This window comes from Somniosus microcephalus, chromosome 3 (assembly GCF_052327205.1).
Source record: "Somniosus microcephalus isolate GS21.2 chromosome 3, FLI_Smic_1.0, whole genome shotgun sequence".
In the NCBI taxonomy this organism is placed as follows: domain Eukaryota; kingdom Metazoa; phylum Chordata; class Chondrichthyes; order Squaliformes; family Somniosidae; genus Somniosus; species Somniosus microcephalus.
In genome coordinates, this window is record NC_140989.1 from 354,487,788 (window position 1) to 354,510,091 (window position 22,304).

Sequence of the window (22,304 nt, forward strand, 5' to 3'; positions counted from 1 at the left end):
TCCAGTGCTTTGAGGTCCCTGCTGTACATGGTCCATGTCTCTGAGGCATACAGCAGGGCGGGTATCACTGCTGCTCTGTAGACCATGAGCTTGGTGCCGGGTTTGAGGTCCTGGTCTGCAAACACTCTCTTGCTCAGGGGACCGAAGGCTGCACTGGCACACTGGAGGTGGTGTTGGACCTCGTCGTCGACGTCTGCCCTTATTGACAGTAGGCTCCCGAGGTATGGAAAGTGGTCCACGTTGTCCAAGGCCTTGTCGTGGATTTTGATAATCGGGGGGCAGTACTGTGTGGCGGGGGCAGGTTGGTAGAGGACCTTTGTCTAACGGGTGCTTAGTGTAAGGCCCGTGCTCTCATACGCTTCGGTGAAGGTGTTGGCGGTGGTTTGGAGTTCAACCTCCGAGTGAGCACAGACGCAAGCATCGTCTGCATCGCAGAAAAGAGTATCAAGAAGTAATGATTAGTGCACTGAGGTTGAGCTTTCAAAGTCTCAAGGTTGCAGAAGAAATAAAAGATTGAGAAGTGAGGGCATCTGCAGTTTAGCAATCTTGAGAAAGTGTTAAATTTCGAGACTAAGTGATGAGTCTTGGTTTCAACACAATGAGGATGCAGGGACCACTAAAAGCAGGTTGGTTTATTTGGAGGAAGTAAACCTGCATATTATTATACAAAGGCAAAATACTGAGGATGCTGAAAATCTGAAACAAAAACAGAAAATGCTGGATATACTCAGCAGGTCAGGCAGCATCTATGGAGAGAGAAACAGAGTTAACGTTTCAGGTTGATGACCCTTCGTCGGAACTGGGGAAGGAGATAGAGGAGGAAATTTGCAGGCAAATTACAGAATGATGCAAGAACTACAGTAGTGATAATGGACTTCAATTTTCCTAATTTAGACTGGGATAGTAGTAGTGTAAAGGGCAGAGAAGGGAGGAATTCCTGAAATATGTACGAGAACCTTCTTGGTCAGTGTGTTTCCAGCCCAACGAGGAAGGAAGTGGATATAGTTCTGGGGAATGAAGTGGGCAAGTACTATCATCAAGTTTAGAAGAGTTATGGAAAAGGACAAGGAACAATCAAGTGTAAAAGTACTTAATTGGAGATGGGCTAACTTCAGTGAGTTGAAAAGGGATCTGGCCCAGGTGGATTGGAATCAAAAATTGGTAGGCAAAACAGTAATTGAATAATGGGAGGCCTTCAAAGAGGAGATGGTTCAGGTACAGAATAGACACGTTCCCATGAGGGGGAAAGGAAGGGCATCCAAAGCTAGAGCTCCTTGGATGACTAAAAATATAGAGGTGGAAATTGAAACAGAAAAAGGAGGCTTAAGACAATTGTACGGCTCATAATACAGTAGAGAACCAAGCTGAATATAGAAAATAGAGGAGATCTCAAAAAGGGAATACAAGGGGCAAAGAGAATATGAGAATAGATTACAAAAGCAATACTGCGGATGCTGGAAATCTGAAATAAAAACAAAATGCTGGAAATACTCAGCAGATCAGGCAGCATCTGTGGAGAGAGAAACAGTTAATGTTTCAGGTCGATTACCTTTCGTCAGAACTGGAAAAAGTTAGAGATGTAACAGATTTTAAGCAAGTGCAGGGAAAGCGGGGAGGGGTGGAAAGAACAAATAGGGTGATAGGGTGGAAGGCAGGAGAGATTAAATGATAAAAGGTATGATTGTACAAATCAAAAAGAGATGATAATGGGACAAGTAAAGTAACAAAAGATGAGTCTAGAGGAAGTGTAAATGGAAATAGCAGAATCATCAACAGCTGCCGCGTGGGGGGAAAAATAGGGGCAGAGGTTATGGTCTGAAATTGTTGAACTCGATGTCGAGTCCAGACGGCTGTAAAGTGCCTAATTGATAGAGGAGGTGCTGTTCCTCGAGCTTACGTTGAGCTTTGTTGGAATAGTGCAAGAGGCCATGGTCAGAGTGGAGCGGAGAATTAAAGTGACGGGCACGACCGGAGGCTCGGGGTCACGCTTACAGACTGAATGGAGGTGTTCGCAAAGCACAGAAACAGACCATTCGGCCCAACAGGTCTATGCCAGTGTTTATGCTCCACACAAGCATCCTCGCGCCGCCTTCATCTAATCCTATCAACATATCCTTCCATTCCTTTCTTCTTTGTGTTCATCTAGCTTCCCGTTAAATGCATCTATGCTGGTCGCCTCAACCAATCCTTGTGGTAGCGAGTTCCACATTCTAACCACTCTCTGGGTAAAGGAGTTTCTCCTGAATTCTTTATTGGATTTATTTGTGACTATCTTGTATCTATGGCCCCTAGTTCGGGTCTCCCCTACAAGTGGAAACATTTTCTCTATGTCTACACTTTCAAACCCTTTCATAATCTTAAATACCTTAATCAGGTCACTCCTCGGTCTTCTCTTTTTCTAGAGAAAAGAGCTCCGCCTGTTCAGTCTTTCCTGGTGGTACTAACCTCTCAGTCTGGTATTCATCTTAGTAAATCTTTTCTGCACCTTCTCCAGTTCCTCTATCCTTGTTATAATATGGAGACCAAAACTGTTCACAGTACTCCAAGTGTCGTCTGACCAAGGTTCTATACAAGTTTAACAGAATGTTGCTGCTTTTCAATTCTATCCCTCCAGAAATGACCCTCGGTGCTTTGTTTGATTTTTTTAATGACCTTATTAACCTCCTTGTAGTGATTTGTGTATCTGTACCCCCGGATCCCTCTTCTCCTCTACCCCATTTAGACTCTCACTTTCCAAGGAGTATGTGGCCTCCTTTATTCTTTCTACCAAAATGTACCACCTCACACTTGGCTATATTGAAGTTCATTTGCCAATTACATGCTCGTTCTGCAAGTTTATTGATGTCTTCCTGTATTTTCTCGCAGTCCTCTTTTATTAACTATACCCCCCAATTTGGTGTCGTGCTCCAATTTTGAAACTGTACTTCCGATTCCCGAGTCCAAATTGTTTATACTCTGCTAGACACGCATTGCACCCGAGATATTGGTCTGAGACTGCTATCTGTAGTATAATGGAAACTTTCCTCTTTTTCATCAGTTTTCCCAATTTGGCGTTGGGGTTTTTTTGTTCCCTTTTTTATATATTTTAAAAAAAGTCTACTCGTTGATGTCTCCAACAATGCTCTGCAACAGTAATGGGGAGCACAAGTTCCATTTTTGCCCACTCTGCTAGTTCTATGGCAGGTGCTGAAGAGAAGTCACTGTCTTGTAGTGAGAGGAGGAAACATCAGAGGCAAAGTTATTTCCTAGACCTCTAGCCAACAGGTTCAAAGCAGCAACAGCGATGGGATACACAACAGGAATTCGTAGTCATAAGACCAAACTGTGTGCTCCATTTTTACCTACTTCCTATGTAGTTTCTTACAGTAACGGTGACTGCATTTCAAAAGTAATTAATTTGCTGTGATAACGCTGCTGTGGAGCACCTTGGGATGTTTTATTACGTTAATGGTGCTATATAAATGCAAGTTTTTGTTAAGTACTTTCAGACATCCTGAGGACATAATGAAGAGTTATAAATGCAAGTTCTTTGTTTTTATATTGATTACTTAAGAACAGGTTGTCTGTCAGTTTGGCAGGGAATGATGTATGGGATTGGCTGCCTTTTAAAAGACTGTTGCCCCAGTCGCCCATTACTTAAAGGATTAAGTATGAGTGCATTCATACTCCATAAATTTAGTGTTGGTGTGAAGCTGAAGCTGCTTCAGTCCAATGCTAAACCTCGAATATAAATTGGATGTGTTGGTGCCAACAGACTCTGAAGCAGAGTGCGACTCCCTCCTTCAGGGAGTCTTGGTCTGCCTTGTTTTATTGTTGGCAAAACCATTTTGCACTAACATCACAACATCTCTAAAAATAACAACAGAAAACGCTGGAAAAACTCAGCGGGCCAGGCAGCATCCGTGGAGAGAGAAACAGAGTTAACGTTTCCGGTCGAAGACCTTTCGTCAGAACTGGAAAAAAACAGGAAAGGGGATAGATTTTAAAGCAAGCAGGGGCTGGGGAAAAGGGGGAGGGGATGGAAGAACAAAAGGGAAGGTCAGCGACAGGATAGAAAGCAGGAGAGATTAAGAGACATTTAAGAGATATTCAAGGAACAAAGGCTGGCTCTGGATGAAGTGTGAATGGTGCTGGCAGAATGAAGGACAGCTGCCATGATCACAACATCTCTGCTTCAGTTCCTGGTCTGTGCTGAGTTAACAATTCTTCGCCAGTGTGCTAGGGCACTACATTTGATTTTCAGCATCCCTGGCCAAGAAGGGTGGGGCACTCGGCCAGCATTCCCATTCCTGGTAACTACAGGAAACTTTCTGGTATCCGGCACGGACGGGACCGACGTGGTGCCGGTTCAGCAACAACTCCGGATAACCGAACGCTCCGTATGAAGCAACAAATCCTGTTGCTTAGCAACAGCTTCAGAACAACGTCCACAAGTTGCAAGCGTCTCTGTAGCTTAGCAACAGCTGCAGCCAAACCCTTGCCTTCCTCAATTTGTTGCTGTGCAAGTAATAAAAGGTACAAAAGTTAGCTGAAACCGACTCCTGAATTTTGCCGGTTAACCGACATTTCCGGTTATTTAGGGGCCGGTTAATCAAAAGTTTCCTGTATCCACTAAATCCCGTTGGAACGTTTGCACATGTGGATGCTGAGTGAGAGCAGCATCCTGCTCCATTTTGATGAAGTTTACAAACAAGTAAGTGGCCTGTTGGCACGACTGTCTGGACTCCCACTCCTGAATAGACGATTAGGTGAACTGTTGGGAATTCTACTGGTGCCTATGCGACTGTACTGAAGTTAGAAAGGGGTGGGGGTGCAGCATGTTCCTATTTCTTTGGAAGTTTGCCATTGAGAAGTTGAAGCTGACTGTTGTACCCCAATTTGATTCATGTTACATTAAAGGGAAAATCGTTTGGAGTTAACTGTTGTGCTTTAAGCTGTGTGGATTATATTTGCAATGATTGCTGCTGGAATTTTGTGGCGATTTTCATTACATTGCCCATTTAGAGAGAGCAGTGAACACTTCTGTTTGACTGGCATGACCAGTAAACGAAGTATGTATAGGGCAGTTTTGTGAAACGAGGGAGGGACTGAAAATGAGCTGGACTTCTGCCAATGAATAGTGAGGCCTGCCACTTAGCTCTATTTAAATGCAGTTTCTGTGCTGGTCACTTTGCTTAATATTCTCTCAAAGCCCTTTAGTTCTCTCAAACCTATAGGCTTGCATAAACAAGGAAAATACAGAACTGCAATTTCAATTGCAGTCCTGTGCCATTGTCTACATTTAATGCCCATGGCTGCAGCCACTGGCCTGCGGCTACTATTCTTAGATTAATAACTTTGATTCTCCTATCAAAACGAAAGGAAAAGGCTTGCATTTATAGAGTCATAGAGTTATACAGCAAGGGGCCCTTCGGCCTATCGTGCCCGCGCCGGCCATCGAGCCCTGTCTCTTCTAATCCCATTTTCCAGCACTTGCTCCGTAGCCTTGTATGCTATGCTTCTTGAATGTTGTGAGGGTTCCTGCCTCTACCACCCTTTCAGGCAGTGAGCTCCAGATTCCAACCACCCTCTGGGTGAAAAAGTTTTTCCTCAAATCCCCGCTAAACCTCCTGCCCCTTACCTTGAAACTATGCCCCCTGGTTATTGACCCCTCTACTAAGGGGAAAAGTTCCTTGCTATCTACCCTATCTATGCCCCTCATAATTTTGTACACCTCAATCAGGTCCCCCCTCAGTCTTCTCTGCTCTAAGGAAAACAACCCCAGCCTGTCCAGTCTCTCTTCATAGCTGAAGCGCTCCAGCCCAGGTAACATCCTGGTGAATCCCCTCTGCACCCTCTCCAATGCAATCACATCCTTCCTATAGTGTGGCGACCAGAACTGCACACAGTATTCCAGCTGTGGCCTAACTAACGTTTTGTACAGCTCCATCACAACCTCCCTGCTCCTATATTCTATGCCTCGGCTAATGAAGGCAAGTATCCCATATGCCTTTTTAACCACCTTCTCTAATTGTCCTGCTGTCTTCAGGGATCTATGTCCATGCACACCAAGGTCCCTCTGATCCTCTGTCCTTCCTAGGATCCTACCATTCATTATGTATTCCCTTGCCTTGTTAGTCCTCCCAAAATGCATCACCTCACACTTTTCAGGGTTAAATTTCATTTGCCACTGTTCTGCCCATCTAACCAACCTGTCTATCGTCCTATAGCCTGAGGCTTCCCTCCTCACTATTTACCACTCCACCAATTTTTGTGTCATCTGCAAACTTACTGATCATACCTCCTACATTCATATCTAAATCATTAATGCACACTACAAACAGCAAAGGACCCAGCACCAATCCCTGCAGTACACCACTGGACACAGGCTTCCAGTCACAAAAACAACCTTCGACCATCACCCTCTGCCTCCTGCTACTAAGCCAATTTTGGATCCAATGTGCCAAATTGCCCTGGATCCCATGGGCTCTTACCTTCTTGACCAGAAGTCTCCCATGTGGGACTTTGTCAAAAGCCTTACTGAAATCTATGTATACCACATCAACTGCACTACCCTCATCCACACACCTAGTCATCCCCTCAAAATTCAGTCAAATTGGTCAGACATGATCTCCCCCTGACAAAGCCATACTGACTATCCCTGATTAATCCCTGCCTCTCCAAGTGGAGACTAATTTTGTCCCTCAGAATTTTTTCCAATAATTTCCCTACCACTGATGTTAGGCTCACTGGCCTGTAATTCCCTGGTTTATCCCTACTACCCTTCTTGACCAATGGTACTACGTTAGCTATCCTCCAGTCCTCTGGCACCTCCCCTGTGGCCAGAGAGGTTCTGAAAATTTGTGTCAGAGCCCCTGCAATCTCCTCCCTTGCCTCACAGCAGCCTGGGATACATCCCGTCAGGGCCTGGGGATTTATCCACTTTTAAGCCCGCTAAAACCGTGAGTATCTCCTCCCTCTCAATACTAATTTGTTCAATTATATCTCAATCCCCCTCCTGATTTCTATGCCTACATCACCCTTCTCCATAGTGAACACAGATGCAAAATATTCATTTAAAACCTCACCTACATCTTCCAGCTCTGCACACACATTGCCACTTTGGTCCCTAATGGGCCTTTAATATACTTATAAAACACCTTGGGATTTTCCTTTATTTTGCCCACCAGTGTTTTTGCATGTCCCCTCTTCGCTCTCCTAATTTCTTTTTTAAGTACCCTCCTGCACTTTCTATACTCCTAGGGCTTCCACTGTTTTTAGTCCTTTGTATCTGCCAAAAGCCTCCCTTTTTTTCCTAATCCATTCTTGTATATCCCTTGACATCCAGGGTTCCGTGGGCTTGTTGGTCCCACCTTTGACCTGTACGGGAGCATGTTGGCATTGTACTCTTTCTATTTCCTTTCTGAAAGACTCCCTTTGCTCTGATATGGATTTTCCTACAAGTAGCTGATCCCAGTCCATTTTGGCCAGATCCTGCCTTATCATATTAAAATCGGCCTTCCCCCAATTTAGAAACTTTATTTCCGGTCCATCTTTGTCTTTTTCCATGACTACCTTAAATCTCACTGCCTTTATAGTGCCTTTCATGACCTCAAGATGTCCCAAACTGCTTTACAGCCAATGAAACACTGATGTATGTGTATGTTCATATGAAGTTGAAAAACTTCTTCCTTTTTAAATATGTTCATGAGTACAGAACTGCTCAATTAAATATATTATTTGGATTATCTCTGTGAAGAATTATTTTAGTATTCTAGTTTTTAAAACCCTTATAGTCTCGGTTACATAGAGGCAGACAGGGGCAGCTCGATCCTTTTGAGACCTTTTACCAATGGTAAGAAATTGTGATCTGCTGATAGGGAAACTAAAAGTCACAATAGCTGGAACTCCCGCCATTTATAATAAGCTGCCAACTGTCACTCCTTTGGAACAGCACACGTTTATAATGGATTTTTTTTTAAAAATCAAACCTCCTTGTACAACAGTATTAAAATAAAATATATTTTAACGTGCTTCCAATCGGTGTCACTCTTGTTGATCATAAATCTCTCTGCTTTCTCCAACAATGACAGTTCTGAAAATGTATTTCTTACCCGGTGACCCAGTCACTTCTAATTGGGTTTGCCACAGAACTGTCAGCTGTTACAAACTGAAGTGTAGCATGCAAACGGTGGGAATCTGGTTGCTCCTCTCCAGAATACAAAATGTGCATCTTACATGGCTGGTTTTAACCTGTTTGCAAATATATAATATTGGATGAACCATCGAGTTTTAATCCTTGCAAGCTTTTTTGCTTGTCCTGTGAAAACCTATTGCATGTCAACTAATTCTGTGCTATTAGGACAAAGCACAATGGCCCAGAAATTAGGCTCGGGGGCTTGCCGCGCATGCAAGCCCCCGATGAGCACTTACCCGGCGCACCTGCCGTTCGGCTCCCGGGACGCTTGCAATTCCTGTTTTCAGTTGATTACTCCCGGGCAGCGTCTGACGTCACGCCGCCCAGGAGTGCAGCCAGCGCGAAGCCTCGAGCGCGGAGTCTAAGTTTGACACGCCCCTTGAGGTCTCCTTAACATAGGCCACGCCCCCAATTTTTAACACAAGCTGCAAAGCAATTCCACATGCAGAGCAGCATTTTAAAGACATTTTTTGTATTTTTATTAATCTTTAGGTAACTTTTATAAAGTTTTAAATACTTTTAAATTATTTTGAAGAATGTAAAGTAGTTTTAAACAGAATTAAAGCATAGTTATTTTGATGAGCCGGCTGGGATCACGTGGGCACTGGGCAACCAATGGGAGGTTGCAAAAGTTCATTCATGAGTTTGATAGTAAGAACTGTCAAACTCATGAAAACTCAGGGCGCCCAAAACAGCACTTAAACTACAAATAAAAGTTAAAAAAAACCCACTAAATAAATGAACTATGAATAACTGTAAAAAAAAAACTATTTTAAACAATTAATCAAATTTAAAAAAAAAAAAAATTTTAACAAATAGGGTCTAAAAATACACTTACCTTACTGTAAATTCTTTAAAAATAATAAACCTGTGGAAAAAATTGTAATTCTAAATTGTATTAATAGACCACTTACCTGTAAAACTAAATACTTACGTCTGGTATTTTCAAGCGTAAAAACTGGAGGCCTTTGCACACGGGCAACTCTTTACAAAAAATGGAATATTCAGCACGCACGCGCTGCCTGATACGTCGTACGCGTTCTGCCTCTTAACCCCTTGGGTCAGAGGAGAGGAAATGCCGGTTTTCCCCGCATGCGCTGTGCATGCTGAAAACCGGCAATTCCTCCGGGCCCACGCGCGAGTACCCCGTCCGTACTCACGCGTTGGGACAGAAATTACTGGGCCAGTATAAATTTGGGAAGACACCAGTCTTGGTATAGGGGATAAAGCACCATAAGAATTTTGAATGATGCTAGTTGTGTAAACATGTCCTTGATCACTTGTGATGAGTTGGAGCGAATATTCCTTCCTTCCAACCTGCACGCTATGCCAGATTTTTGAAGCTACATATTCTGGTTTTCAGCTTGCATACAATGTTCTTTTGATTGGAGATTGGATGTAACTCCTTTTTGATATACCGAAGGACTTCATTCTAAGCTACAAGCAATAGCTTTATGCTTAAATCTGTTCATTGACTTATGGTATTGCCTGTGCAATAAACAAGCTGACATAGTTCACAAGATGTACAGCTTCCTTTTGCAATCGCAAGATAATTGCGAATGAAGAAGCCCATTTGGCCCTCCTGTTTCACCATCCAGAAACAAGCTGGCTGGATGTTTAAGATGGTGGATGGAGTGCCAATCAAGCGACTGTTTTGTCCTGGATGGTAATGCATTTATTGAGTGATGCTTTAGCTGCACGCATCCAGGCAAGTGGAGAGCATTCAATCACATTCTTGACTTGAGCCTTATAGGTAGTGGAGAGCCTTTGGGGAATCAAGAGGTGAGCCACTCGCCATAGAATATCCAACCTCTGACCTGCTGTAGTAGCCACAGTATTTATGTGGCTGGTTCAGCTGAGCTTTTGGTTAATGATGACCCCCCAGGATGTTGATGGTGGACAGCTTTGGCGATGATAATGCCATTGAATTATCATTATCAATCACTGTGTGCTCCAAGATGGCTCTTGGGCTGGTAGCTCCTTTCTGAGCTGCTCTTTCCTTCAACTGGATCCATGGTCATCCATTGCCCTTTCTTCCCCCAATCTCCTCTCCTCTCCTCCTTTGCTTAAGATACGCTGCCTCTGATAGTGAAGGCATTTCAGCCCAAACTACAAGTTTTACAGCTGACCTCTACCTAGCGGAAGCTGAACGCCAACTCTCCGACACCACCTCCGACCTCCACCTGGACCATGACCCCACTACCGAACATCAAACCACCGTTTCCAAGACTGTCACTGACCTCATCTCCTCTGGAGATCTTCCCCCCCCCCGCGGCCACCAACCTCATAGTTCCCCAACCCCGCACAGCCCGCTTCTACCTCCTCCCCAAGATCCACAAACAGGACTGCCCTGGTAGACCCATCGTTTCAGCCTGTTCTTGCCCCACCGAACTTATCTCTTCCTATCTCGACTCTATCTTTTCTCCCCTTGTCCAGTCTCTTCCCACCTACACCCGCGACTCTTCGGACGCCCTCTGCCACTTTAACAGTTTCCAGTTTCCTGGCCCCAACCGCTTCCTTTTCACCATGGACGTACAATCCCTCTACACCTCCATCCCCCACCAGGATGGCCTGAGGGCGCTCCGCTTCTTCCTTGTACAGAAGCCCGACCAGTCCCCATCCACCACCACCCTCCTCCGCCTGGCTGAACTTGTTCTCACATTGAACAACTTCTCCTTTAACTCCACTCATTTCCTCCAAATCAAAGGTGTTGCTATGGGTACCGCATGGGTCCTAGCTAGGCCTGCCTTTTCGTGGGATATGTGGAACACTCTTTGTTCCAGTCCTACTCAAGTCCCCTCCCTCGCCTCTTTTTCCGATACATTGATGACTGTATCGGTGCCATTTCCTGCTCTCGCCCTGAACTAGACAGTTTCATTCACTTTGCCTCCAATTTCCACCCTTCCCTCACCTTCACATGGTCCATCTCTGACTCTTCCCTTCCTCGACTTCTCCGTCTCCATCTCTGGGGATAGGTTATTGACCAACATTCACTACAAGCCCACTGACTCCCACAGCTACCTGGACTACACTTCCTCCCACCCCGCCTCCTGTAAGGACTCTATTCCATTCTCCCAGTTTCTCCATCTCCGCCGCATCTGCTCCGACGATGCCCCCTTCCACACCAGTGCTTCCGACATGTCTTCCTTTTTCCTCAACCGAGGATTCCCCTCTACCGTGGTTGACACGGCCCTCGACCGTGTCCGTTCTATCTCCCGCACTTCTGCCCTCACCCCTGCCCCTCCCTTCCGGAACCACGATAGGGTTCCCCTTGTCCTCACCTTTCACCCCACCAGCCTCCACATTCAACGGATCATCCTCTGCCATTTCCGCTACCTCCAAAATGATGCCACTACCAAATGCATCTTCCCCTCCCCTTTCAGCATTCCGTAGGGACCGCTCCCTCCGAGACACCCTAGTCCACTCCTCTATCACCCCCAGCACCCCTTCCCCTTTGCCTGGCACCTTCCCGTGCAAGCGCAGGAGATGTAACAGCTGCCCCTATACCTCCCCCTTTCCCACTGTCCAGGGCCCCAAACACCCCTTCCAGGTGAAACAGCGATTTACTTGTACTTCTTGCAATCTAGTATACTGTATTCGCTGCTCACGATGCGGTCTCCTCTACATTGGGGAGACCAAACGCAGATTGGGTGACCGCTTTGCGGAACACCTCCGTTCAGTCCGTAAGGGTGATCCCGAGCTTCCTGTCACTTTAATTCTCCGCTTCACTCCCACTCGGACCTCACCGTCCTTGGCCTCTTGCATTGTTCCACGGAATCTCAACGTAAACTCGAGGAACAGCACCTCATCTTCCGATTAGGCACTTTGCAGCCTTCCGGACTCAATATCGAGTTCAACAATTTCAGATCATAACCTTGGCCCCTATTACATTTTTACTTTTATTTTTCCCCACCCCTTTGTTTTGGGTTTTCCCTCCCCCCCCCCCCCCCCCTTTTTTTTACATGGCAGCTGTCTCTCATTCTGCCAGTACATTTCACACCTAATCTGAGCCGTCTTTTGTCTCTTTACGAGTCCTATCACCATCTCGTCTCGTTTTGAATACCTCTTAATGTCTATTCGCTTCTTTTGCTCCCTCCCCAGCCCTCCTTTCGATCTATTTCCTTTCCTTTCCAGTTTTGAAGAAGGGTTTCGACCCGAAACATCGACTCTTTAATTTCTCTCCACGGATGTTGCCTGGCCTGCTGAGTTTTTCCAGCATTTTCTGTTGTTATTTCGGATTTCCAGCATCTGCAGTATTTTGCTATCCTACAAGTTTAAAGCTCCCCTTGCAGAGTCCACTGCCCATCCCCTGACATTTCTTTGTTCTCACTGAGCTCTTTCAACTGCCGGAACTCTGCTGAAACTTGACCTTCGTCACTGGATTCCTCGCGAACAGGACTTTGTTGACTACACTAGTACGATAGCAAAATACTGCAGATGTTGGAAATCCGAAATAACAACAGAAAATGCTGGAAAAACTCAGCAGGTCAGGCAACGTCCGTTTTTCTCTCTCACACCTGGCAGCTATCTCTTGCCCTGCCAGTACACTTTACACCTAATCCCAGCCTATTGCCATCTCGTCTAGCTTCTAATCTCTTTTACTTTTGTTTCTTTTATTCTTTTGTCCGATCGCAGCCCTGCCTTCGATCTAGTTTCTTTTCTTTCCAGTTTTGAAGAAGGGTCCAACCCGAAACGTCAACTCAAATTTCTCTCCACAGATGTTGCCTGACCTGCTGAGTTTTTCCAGCATTTTCTGTTGTTATGTTGACTACACTGTTTGACTCAGCAACTGCAGCGTTGCTCTGCTTTTCAGTCACTTCAAGTCTTGTGCTGCGGAATTCTTTTGTCAAATTGGTTTCCGACCTCCTGGACTTCTCCAGACATCTACACTACGTTTCTGCTTTGAACTACACTGGATTTGCACTACGTTTCTGCACTGGACTATACTGGATTATACTAAGACTTGCCTGTTACGTCTCTATCTCTGCAGCTAAAAGATTTTTTATCTTTAAATGCGGCTGTATCTCTGCTAAACTGGTTCTACTGGTTTTTCAGCTCTGCTGGCTTGTAGGTAGCGGCTGTTGTTTTCTCTTGCTGTCCGATGATCCCTTCTACTGGTTTTCAGCTTTGCAGGTCGCTGGCTTGTGGTCTTATTTTTTCTCCACCGCTTTGATCTACGGTGACTTCCAACTTGGGTCAATTTAGCCGTCATCTTTCTGCACCGCTACCGACTCTCATTCCTACAGCAACAACCTCCATCCTCAAACTCTACCCTTCAAATAGTTTCTGGACTTCACTCGCCTGCTTTGGACAGTGGTTCACGTATGCTCCGTACCGGCCCCATCCTGCTTACGTCGGCTTTGTCCTTCCATGGGACCTCTAACTTTGACCCTGGTCTCCCTACTATTGTCCCCGACCTTTTCCCTGCTGCCAGGAAATATGTATTCCATTAATTATTACATTTAAACAGGCCTATGTAACCTGAGCTTTTCCCATGTCCATTCGCGTGCGCACTTGGCTGCCGCTCTGGACCTGAGCCTTGCAATACTTTTCCACTTTTTCCCCCTCTTTTCCTTTCTCTCTATCCCTCCCTGACCGCTCTCCCCTGTCGTCGTGCCTCCTTTCATCTCTCCTCTCTGATACTCAGCCCTTCCAAATGCCTACCCCAATGCTTCATTACTCTTCGACCTTCCTACTCTCCTGCCGCCGTCCCAGGCTTGGATAAGCCCACAGCTTCCCTCTGTGCCGCCCTTGGCATCCTACAAAGGGCCCATCGAGGCACTTGTCGCTGCCTTACGAGCAGCAACCCCAACTGTCCCATCCTGCTCTCTTCGGCGACCTTCCCACCCAGCGTGCCCACTGGGGGCAAATCTTGCCAGTCTCCTCCCCGTCCAACTCATCTCCCCCCACCCCCAGCGCTGACCCTGTGGACGCTGGCAGTGGGGCAGCCATCACCAACCCTCTCTGCATCTCCCTTCCGAATGTCCGTTCACTTGTGAACAAGGCCCTTATCGTGGATGATCACATCGACATCGTGGCCCTGACAGAAACTTGGTTGAAGGGTGATGACACCTTACCCTTAAATGAAGCCTCCCCGCCTGGCTATACCTTCCACCACTTGCCCGGCTCAGACCGCAGGGGTGGTGGTGTGGCTTTCATCACCAAATCACAGCTTGGTCTGTCCCTCTACTCCTCCGGCACTTTCTCCTCCTTTGAGCAGCTCCCCTTATTCCACTCCTCTCGCCTCTCGTTTAAAATTCTCGTTCTCTACCGCCCACCCAAGTACCATCAAATTTTTATTACCGAGATATCTTCACTGTTCTCCTCCCTCAACCTCGGCACCGAACAACTTTTCATTCTCGGTGATTTCAACCTCCATCTCAATTCATCATGCTCTCTCTCCTCTGAGTTCACTAGTCTCCTATCCTCCCTTAATCTCTCCCTCCATGTAAAGTCCCCAACCCACATTCACGGCCACCCCCTCGACCTTGCCATGTCTCGTGGCCTCACTACTCCCATCGTGTCAATCGCAGATAAGGCCATCTCTGACCACTTCCTCGTATCGCTTTCCACCCCCAACCCTACTTCCTTTTGTGTCCGTCCCTGGAAAAAACTCTCTCCCATTTCTCCTACAACTGCACTTATGAAATCCCAACTATCCAGCCTTTGGTCCTCCATTCACCATGACATTTCTGCAGCTACCGATCTGCTCAACCACACCCCCATCACCACCTTTGATAGCCTAGTCCCTATTAAAACAATTACACTCTCTCTCACCCTGGCCGCTCCCCCTGGTACGGCCCTCATCTGTGCTCCATTGAGTCCAAGGGACGCAGACTTGAACGGATATGGCGGACAACTGGTTTAGCCATTCACCGCCAGATCTGGCTGGACCACATAAAGCACTATCGGGTCCTGCTCTCGTCTGCCAAAATTACTTACTATTCCAGAATCATTTTGGAATGCAAAGATAAACCCTGCCTCCTATTCTCTACTACTAATCGTCTTCTTAAACCCCTCTCCCCTTTCTCCTCCACCCTCACCTCCGAGCTCCTCAAGTGTGAGGAGCTCATGGACTTCTTTGCTTCTAAGATTGAGAACATCCGTTCAGCTGCCTCTGCCACTTCCCTTCCTTCCCCTAGCCCACCGGGCCAAACTTCCTCTAAGGTTCCCCCCTGCCCTCGCCCTGAACTCACATCTTTCTCCAGTTTCTCTCCGATCTCCCCTCATGACCTCTCCGTGCTCACCTTGTCCATGAGACTCACTTCCTGCTCCCTCTACCCTATTCCCACCAAACCGCTGACCACCCAACTTCCTTTTCTGGCTCCCATGTTATCTGACATTGTTAATGGTTCTCTCTCCTCAGGTACTGTCCCCTTCTCCCTCAAATCTGCCATCATCACCCCTCTCCTCAAAAAAACAAACCTTGATCCCTCCGTCCTTGCAAACTGCCGCCCCATCTCCAACCTCCCTTTCCTCTCGAGTGTTTGGACATGTCACCTCCCAAATCCGTGCCCATCTTTCCCCCAATTTCATGTTTGAATCCTTCCAATCAGGTTTCCGCCCCTGCCACAGTACCAAAACAGCTCTCATCAAAGTCACAAATGACATCCTTTGTGACTGTGACAAAGGTAAACTATCCCTCCTCGTCATTCTTGACTTGTCTGCAGCCTTTGACACAGTTCACCACTCCATCCTTCTCCAACACACCTCCACCGTCATCCAGCTGGGTGGGACTGCACTCGCCTGGTTCCATTCTTATCGATCTAATCGTAGCCAGAGAGTCACCTGCAACGGCTTCTCTTCCCGCTCCCGCATCGTTACCTGTGGTGTCCCCAAGGATCTATCCTTGGGCCCCCTCCTATTTCTCATCGTACGCTGACAACACCCAGCTCTACCTCACTACCACTTCTCTCAAACCCTCCACAGTCTCTAAATTGTCTGACTGCTTGTCTGACATCGAGTTCTGGATGAGCAGAAATTTTCTCCAATTAAATATTGGGAAGACCGAAGCCATTGTCTTTGGTCCCCGCCACAAACTCCATTCCCATCCCTCTCCCTAACATCTGTCTGAGTCTGAACCACACTGTTCGCAACCTTGGTGTCATATTTGACCCTGAAATGAGCTTCCGACCAGATATCCGCAGCATAACAAAGACCACTTATTTCCACCTCTGTAACATCGCCCGTCTCCGCCCTTGTCTCTGCTCACCCGCTGCTGAAACCCTCATCCATGGCTTTGTTACCTCTAGACTTGACTATTCCAACGCACTCCTGGCTGGCCTCCCACATTCTACCCTACGTAAACTTGAGGTCATTCAAAACTCGCACCAAGTCCCGTTCACCCATCACCCCTGTGCTCGCTGACCTACATTGGCTCCCGGTTAAGCAACGCGTCGAATTCAAAATTCTCATCCTTGTTTTCAAATCCCTCCATGGCCTCACCCCTCCCTATCTCTAATCTCCTTCAGCCCCACAACCCACCGAGATGCCTGCGCTAATCTAATTCTGCCCCCTTGAGCATCCCTGATTATAATCGCTCAACCATTGGTGGCCGTGCCTTCTGTTGCCTAGGCCCTAAGCTCTGGAATTGCCTGCCTAAACCTCTCCGCCTCGCTACCTCTCTTTCCTCCTTTTAAGACGCTCCTTAAAACCTACCTCTTTGACCAAGCTTTTGGTCACCTACCCTAATTTCTCCTTATGTGGCTCGGTGTCAAATGTTTTTGTCTTTTAATACTCCTGTGAAGCGCCTTGGGACGTTTTACTACGTTAGAGGTGCTATATTAATACAAGTTGTTGTTGTTGAATGTTGAGTAGCGATGGTTCGGCTCTCTTGTTTGGGGTGGTCATTGCTTGGCACTTATCGGGCCAAGCCTGAATGTTGCCCAGGTTCGCTTTTTATGAATATAATTTATACAGACTGTTGATGTAGTTTTGTAGATCAATAGCAGAAATGCGTTTTTCAGTGTGGCTCTTTAGTTTTATCACTTTAATTCCGGTGTGTAATCTAGTATGTTTTTACCTCACTAACACACAGTGCATTTTCCATTTCCAGTTGATTGACAATATAGCCATATGTCCTTGTTTTCTGTTTTCAGATAGCTGTGTGTGGTGCAGATCTCTCATCCGAAGCCTGTCGAGAACTTGGCTTTTCCAGTAACTTGCTCTGCAGTTCTTGTGACCTTCTTGGTCAGTTCAGTCTCAACCAGCTGGACCCATACTGCAGACAATGTTGCCAAGAGGAGGCCCAGCTAGAAACTAAAAAGGTATTGCTTTTTTTTTAATCAAGTACTATTATAAACAGGCTAATCGAAATTCTTTAGTAGTGTTGGACGCGATCAGCATTTCAACTTTTTAAACAAACTTTACGTACTTATATATTCAAGAAGGAGTTAGATATATTTCTTAAGGCTAAAGGGATCAAGGGATATGGGGAGAAGGCAGGGACCGGGTACTGAATTTGGATGATCCGCCATGATCTCATTAAATGGCGGAGCAGGCTCGAGGGGCCGAATGGCCTACTCCTGCTCCGATGTTCTATGTTTCTATGTACAGTGAATTTGAAAGTGATTTGTGATGTATTTTGCAAACCATTAGTGGTGAAAGTGCCATGATGACACATTGGATGCTTTGTTGAGATAAACTATTGAAAGACCCACAAAGTAAATAGGAAATTAGTGTATGCATTCTGAAATATTTATATCTGACACCAAGTACTATTTATGGTGATGGATATGTCAGCAGGATATGTTCTTCGGTATTGGTGCATCATTTTGCGGTTTTCCATTGTTAAGCTCTAAGCACAGTGAAGATTCCAGCTCATCGCTGAGAATGAATGTCAAATTTGTTGTTTACACGGAGATCATTTCCACTTAAAAAAAATATATATATAATCACAGGGTGGGGGGAATGAGCGGGAATGAATGAGTCATTAACAATGTAGCTTTTGTGTTGGGCGTAATTTAAAGTCCAGTGAATAAGTCCACCTTCTTGACATTATCAGGTTTGAACCCTGTAAAGTTGGTGTATTATCTATAAAATGAAACAGAACATTTTTGTTTAAGGAGCTTGATTAAAATCTGGTGATTTGGTGCGTTGTCTGAGTGGTGGAGTTTCACATTCTATATTTTTGGTCACAGTTGCATCTATAGGGTGGTGCCGGATGGAGGGAGTGCTAACTGCCAGCTTCTTATCTCCACTATCAACCGTCTGCTTAAACCCCTCTCTTCTGCCCCCTCAGATTGCTTGTCGGATATCCAGTCTTGGATGAGCTGAAATTTCCTCCGGAGGACTGCAGCCGTTGTCTTCACAATGGCTTCACAAACTCCGTTCCCGAGCCACCGATTCCATCCCTTTCCTCAGCCACTGTCTCAGGCTGAACCAGAATGTTCGCAATCTCCGTGTCCTATTTGACCCTGAGTTGAGCTTCTGACCCCATATCCTCACCATCACAAAGACCACCTATTTCCACCTCCGTAATATATATTTTTAAAAATTCATTCACGGGATGTGGGCGTTGCTGGCAAGGCCATCATTAATTGCCCTTGAGAAGGTGTTGGTGAGCCGCCTTCTAGAGCCACTGCAGTCTGTCTGGTGAAGGTGCTCCCACAGTGCTGTTAGGGAGGGAGTTCCAAGATTTCTGACCCACTGACGATGAAGGAATGGCAATATATTTCCAAGTCAGGATGGTGTGTGACTTGGAGGTGCCCCCATGCCCTTGTCCTTCTAGGTGATAGAGGTCGCGGGTTTTGGAGTTGCTATCGAAGAAGCCTTGGCGAGTTGCTGCAGTTCATCTTGTAGATGGTACACACTGCAGACGCGCTGGTGGAGGGAGTGAATGTTTAAGATATTACCCGTCTCCGCCCAGCCTCAGCCCATCTGCTGCTGAGAAACCCTCATCCATGCTTTAGTTACCTCCAGACTCAACTATTCCAGTGCTCTCCTGGTCGGCTTTCCATCTTCCACCATCCATAAACGTAACCTCATCCAAAACTCTACTGCGTGTATCCTAACTTGCACCAAGTCCCATTCACCCATCACCCCTGTGCTCACTTACCTACACTGGCTGCCGGTCCACCACCGCCTTGATTTTAAAATTCCCCTCCTCGTGTTCAAATCCCTGCATAGACTCGACCCTCCCTATCTCTGTGAACTCCTCCAGCCCTACAATCCTCCAACTCTGGTTGTGGTGCATCCCAACATGAGCAGCGGTGCCTTCAGCTGCCTAGGCCCTGACCTTTGGCATTCCTTTTCTGACCCTCTGCTGCTCCACTACTCTCTTTAAAATGTTTTTTAAAACTTGTCTCTTTGACCAAGCTTTTGGTCACCGGTCCTAATGTCTCCTTTGACTCGGTGTCAATTTATGTTTGATAATGCTCCTTTGAAGCATCTTGGGACGTTTGACTGCAGTAATGGCGCTATATAAATGCAAATGTTAAAAGGCATTCTTCTGTAGTTGGTGAAGGATGTGTGATCAGAAGAAAAATGGGAAGGGAAATAAATTTTACTGGTCTCGCTCCTCTCCCCGTCTCCCAAAAAAAATGTCCCCTCTTTTTATATTGTCCCCTCAGTAGTATCTTTACCTTCCACCCTGTTTTATCCTTCCATACACCACTGCCTGTTAATGAGCAGGTGCCTGCTTTTGGCTTCTGACTTGTGGAACCCTGTACCCACTTACATTGAGTGCTGTTGACTGCAGACACTCTGTTCTCATGCCGTCAAAGCATTCACCAGTATAAACAACCTGGTCTCCATACTGCCAATGGCAAGTACACCTGTAGGAATGTCTAGTTCCTATCAAAAGACTGAGGTCCACTCAGGTGATCAAATAAACGAGGTTTAATCAAAACTAACAGAGTTTAACGGATAATTACAGGAGAACGTCGAATATAGGTCTAGTCAGTTCGGAGGCTCCACGAGGACTGCTTGGGCAGTCCCATGGCTGACGTCATCACGTTTTTCCCGCCGGTGGGGGATCACGTGATGAACGGCGTGACGTCATCGCGTTTACCCGCGCTATTAAAGTGATCGCGCTCTGTACGTGTAAACAGTGAAAGCAAAGATACAGACTCCGGCTGTAGCTAACATTATTAAAAGGAATTATATACAATTGATCGGAGTCCCTTTAGTGGCTCCGCCACACACCCACCTTTTTGTGGCTCTACTTGACTTCCCTAGGCATGAATCCTCTGGCCCATTAACGTGCTTAATTGTGTATGTTGTCATTTGCTTGTACTCTCGTGTCGGCCTGTTGGAATTTGATTTCCATTGCAGGGACCTAGGTGTTCATTTCTGAATTGGCTTCCAAAAGGCCTGCTGGAGAGTGGAGGCAAACAACACTATAAACGCAAGAGAATATTGCACATGGGTAATTTTGTATTTGCCTTTCCACAATCCATTGTAAAAGCACCTTAACAGGAGCATAGGTTCAATTGTTCCTTTTTGTTCTTAGTCACTGAGGTAATTTTCTCTGCTCAGAGTCGGCCTGCTGCAATGAGAAGTCATTCTGCACCCCCAACAGTGCAGCACTCCCTCAGAACTGCACTCGAGAGTCAGTTTAGATTATATACTCGAGTCTCTTATGGGGCTCAAACCCACGACTTCTGACAGAAAGGCAGAGTATTATTTAAATGGTGATAGATTGGGAAATGTTGATGTACAAAGGGACCTGGGTGTCCTTGTACACCAGTCACTGAAAGCAAACATGCAGGTGCAGCAAGCAGTTAGGAAGGCAAATGGTATGTTGCCCTTCATTGCAAGAGGATTTGAGTACAGGAGCAAGGATGTCTTACAACAGTTATACTGGGCCTTGGTGAGACCACACCTGGAGTACTGTGTCCAGTTTTGGTCTCCTTACCTAAGAGAGGATATACTTGCCATAGAGGGAGTGCAGCGAAGATTCACCAGACTGATTCCTGGGATGGCACGATTGTCGTATGAGGAAAGATTGGGTCGACTAGGCCTGTATTCACCGGAGTTTAGAAGAATGTGAGGGGATCTCATTGAAACGTATAAAATTCTGACAGGGCGAGACAGACTGGCTGCAGGGAGGATGTTTCCCCTGGCTGGGGGGTCTAGAACAAGGGGCCACAGTCTCAGGATATGGGGTAGGACATTTAGGACTGAGATGAGAAATTTCTTCACTCAGAGGGTGGTGAACCTGTGGAATTCTCTACCACAGAAGGATGTGGAGGTCATAGAGTTACACAGCACAGAAAGAGGCCCATCGTGTCCACGCCGGCCATCAAGCCCTATCTATTCTAATCCCATTTTCCAGCACTTGGTCCATAGCCTTGTATGCTATGGCGTTTCAAGTGCTCATCTAAATGCTTCTTGAATGTTGAGGGTTCCTGCCTCTACCACCCTTTCAGGCAGTGAGTTCCAGATTCCAACCACCCTCTGGGTGAAAAAGTTTTTCCTCAAATCCCCTCTAAACCTCCTGCCCCTTACCTTGAAACTATGCCCCCTGGTTATTGACCCCTCTACTAAGGGGAAAAGTTCCTTTCTATCTACCCTATCTATGCCCCTCAAAATTTTGTACACCTCAATCAGGTCCCCCCTCAGCCTTCTCTGCTCTAAGGAAAACAACCCCAGCCTGCCCAGTCTCTCTTCATAGCTGAAGCGCTCCAGCCCAGGTAACATCCTGATGAATCTCCTCTGCACCCTCTCCAATGTAATCACATCCTTCCTATAGTGTGGTGACCAGAACTGCACACAGTATTGCAGCTGTGGCCTAACTAGCGTTTCGTACAGCTCCATCATAACCTCCCTGCTCTTATATTGAAGGCAAGTATCCCATATGCCTTTTTAACCACCTTATCTACCTGTCCTGCAGCCTTCAGGGATCTATGTACATGCACACCAAGGTCCCTCTGATCCTCTGTCCTTCCTAGGGTCCTGCCATTCATTGTGTATTCCCTTGCCTTGTTAGTCCTCCCAAAATGCATCACCTCCCACTTTTCGGGGTTAAATTCCATTTGCCACTGTTCTGCCCATCTGACCAACCCGTCTAGGCCAAGTCACTGAATATATTTAAGAATGAGATAGATAGATTTCTGGACACAAAAGGCATCAAGGGGTATGGGGAGAGAGGGGGAATATGGTATTGAGATAGAGGATCAGCCATTAT

General features: G+C 46.2%; 2 protein-coding genes across 3 annotated transcripts in view; one reads left to right on the forward strand and one right to left on the reverse strand.

Annotated features, from left to right (window-relative positions):
- The window catches only part of LOC147122354 (heparan sulfate 2-O-sulfotransferase 1), a 299,256-nt gene that overhangs the window by 210,581 nt on the left and 66,371 nt on the right, over nucleotides 1-22,304 (reverse strand). The gene's annotated exons all lie outside the window — the stretch shown is intronic.
- Nucleotides 1-22,304, forward strand: part of selenof (selenoprotein F) — an 80,727-nt gene that overhangs the window by 2,591 nt on the left and 55,832 nt on the right. Inside the window, exon 2 of the mRNA XM_085983431.1 lies at nucleotides 17,275-17,442. Within this exon, the coding sequence (XP_085839557.1) occupies nucleotides 17,275-17,442 (168 nt within the window). The remainder of the gene's footprint in view (nucleotides 1-17,274; nucleotides 17,443-22,304) is intronic.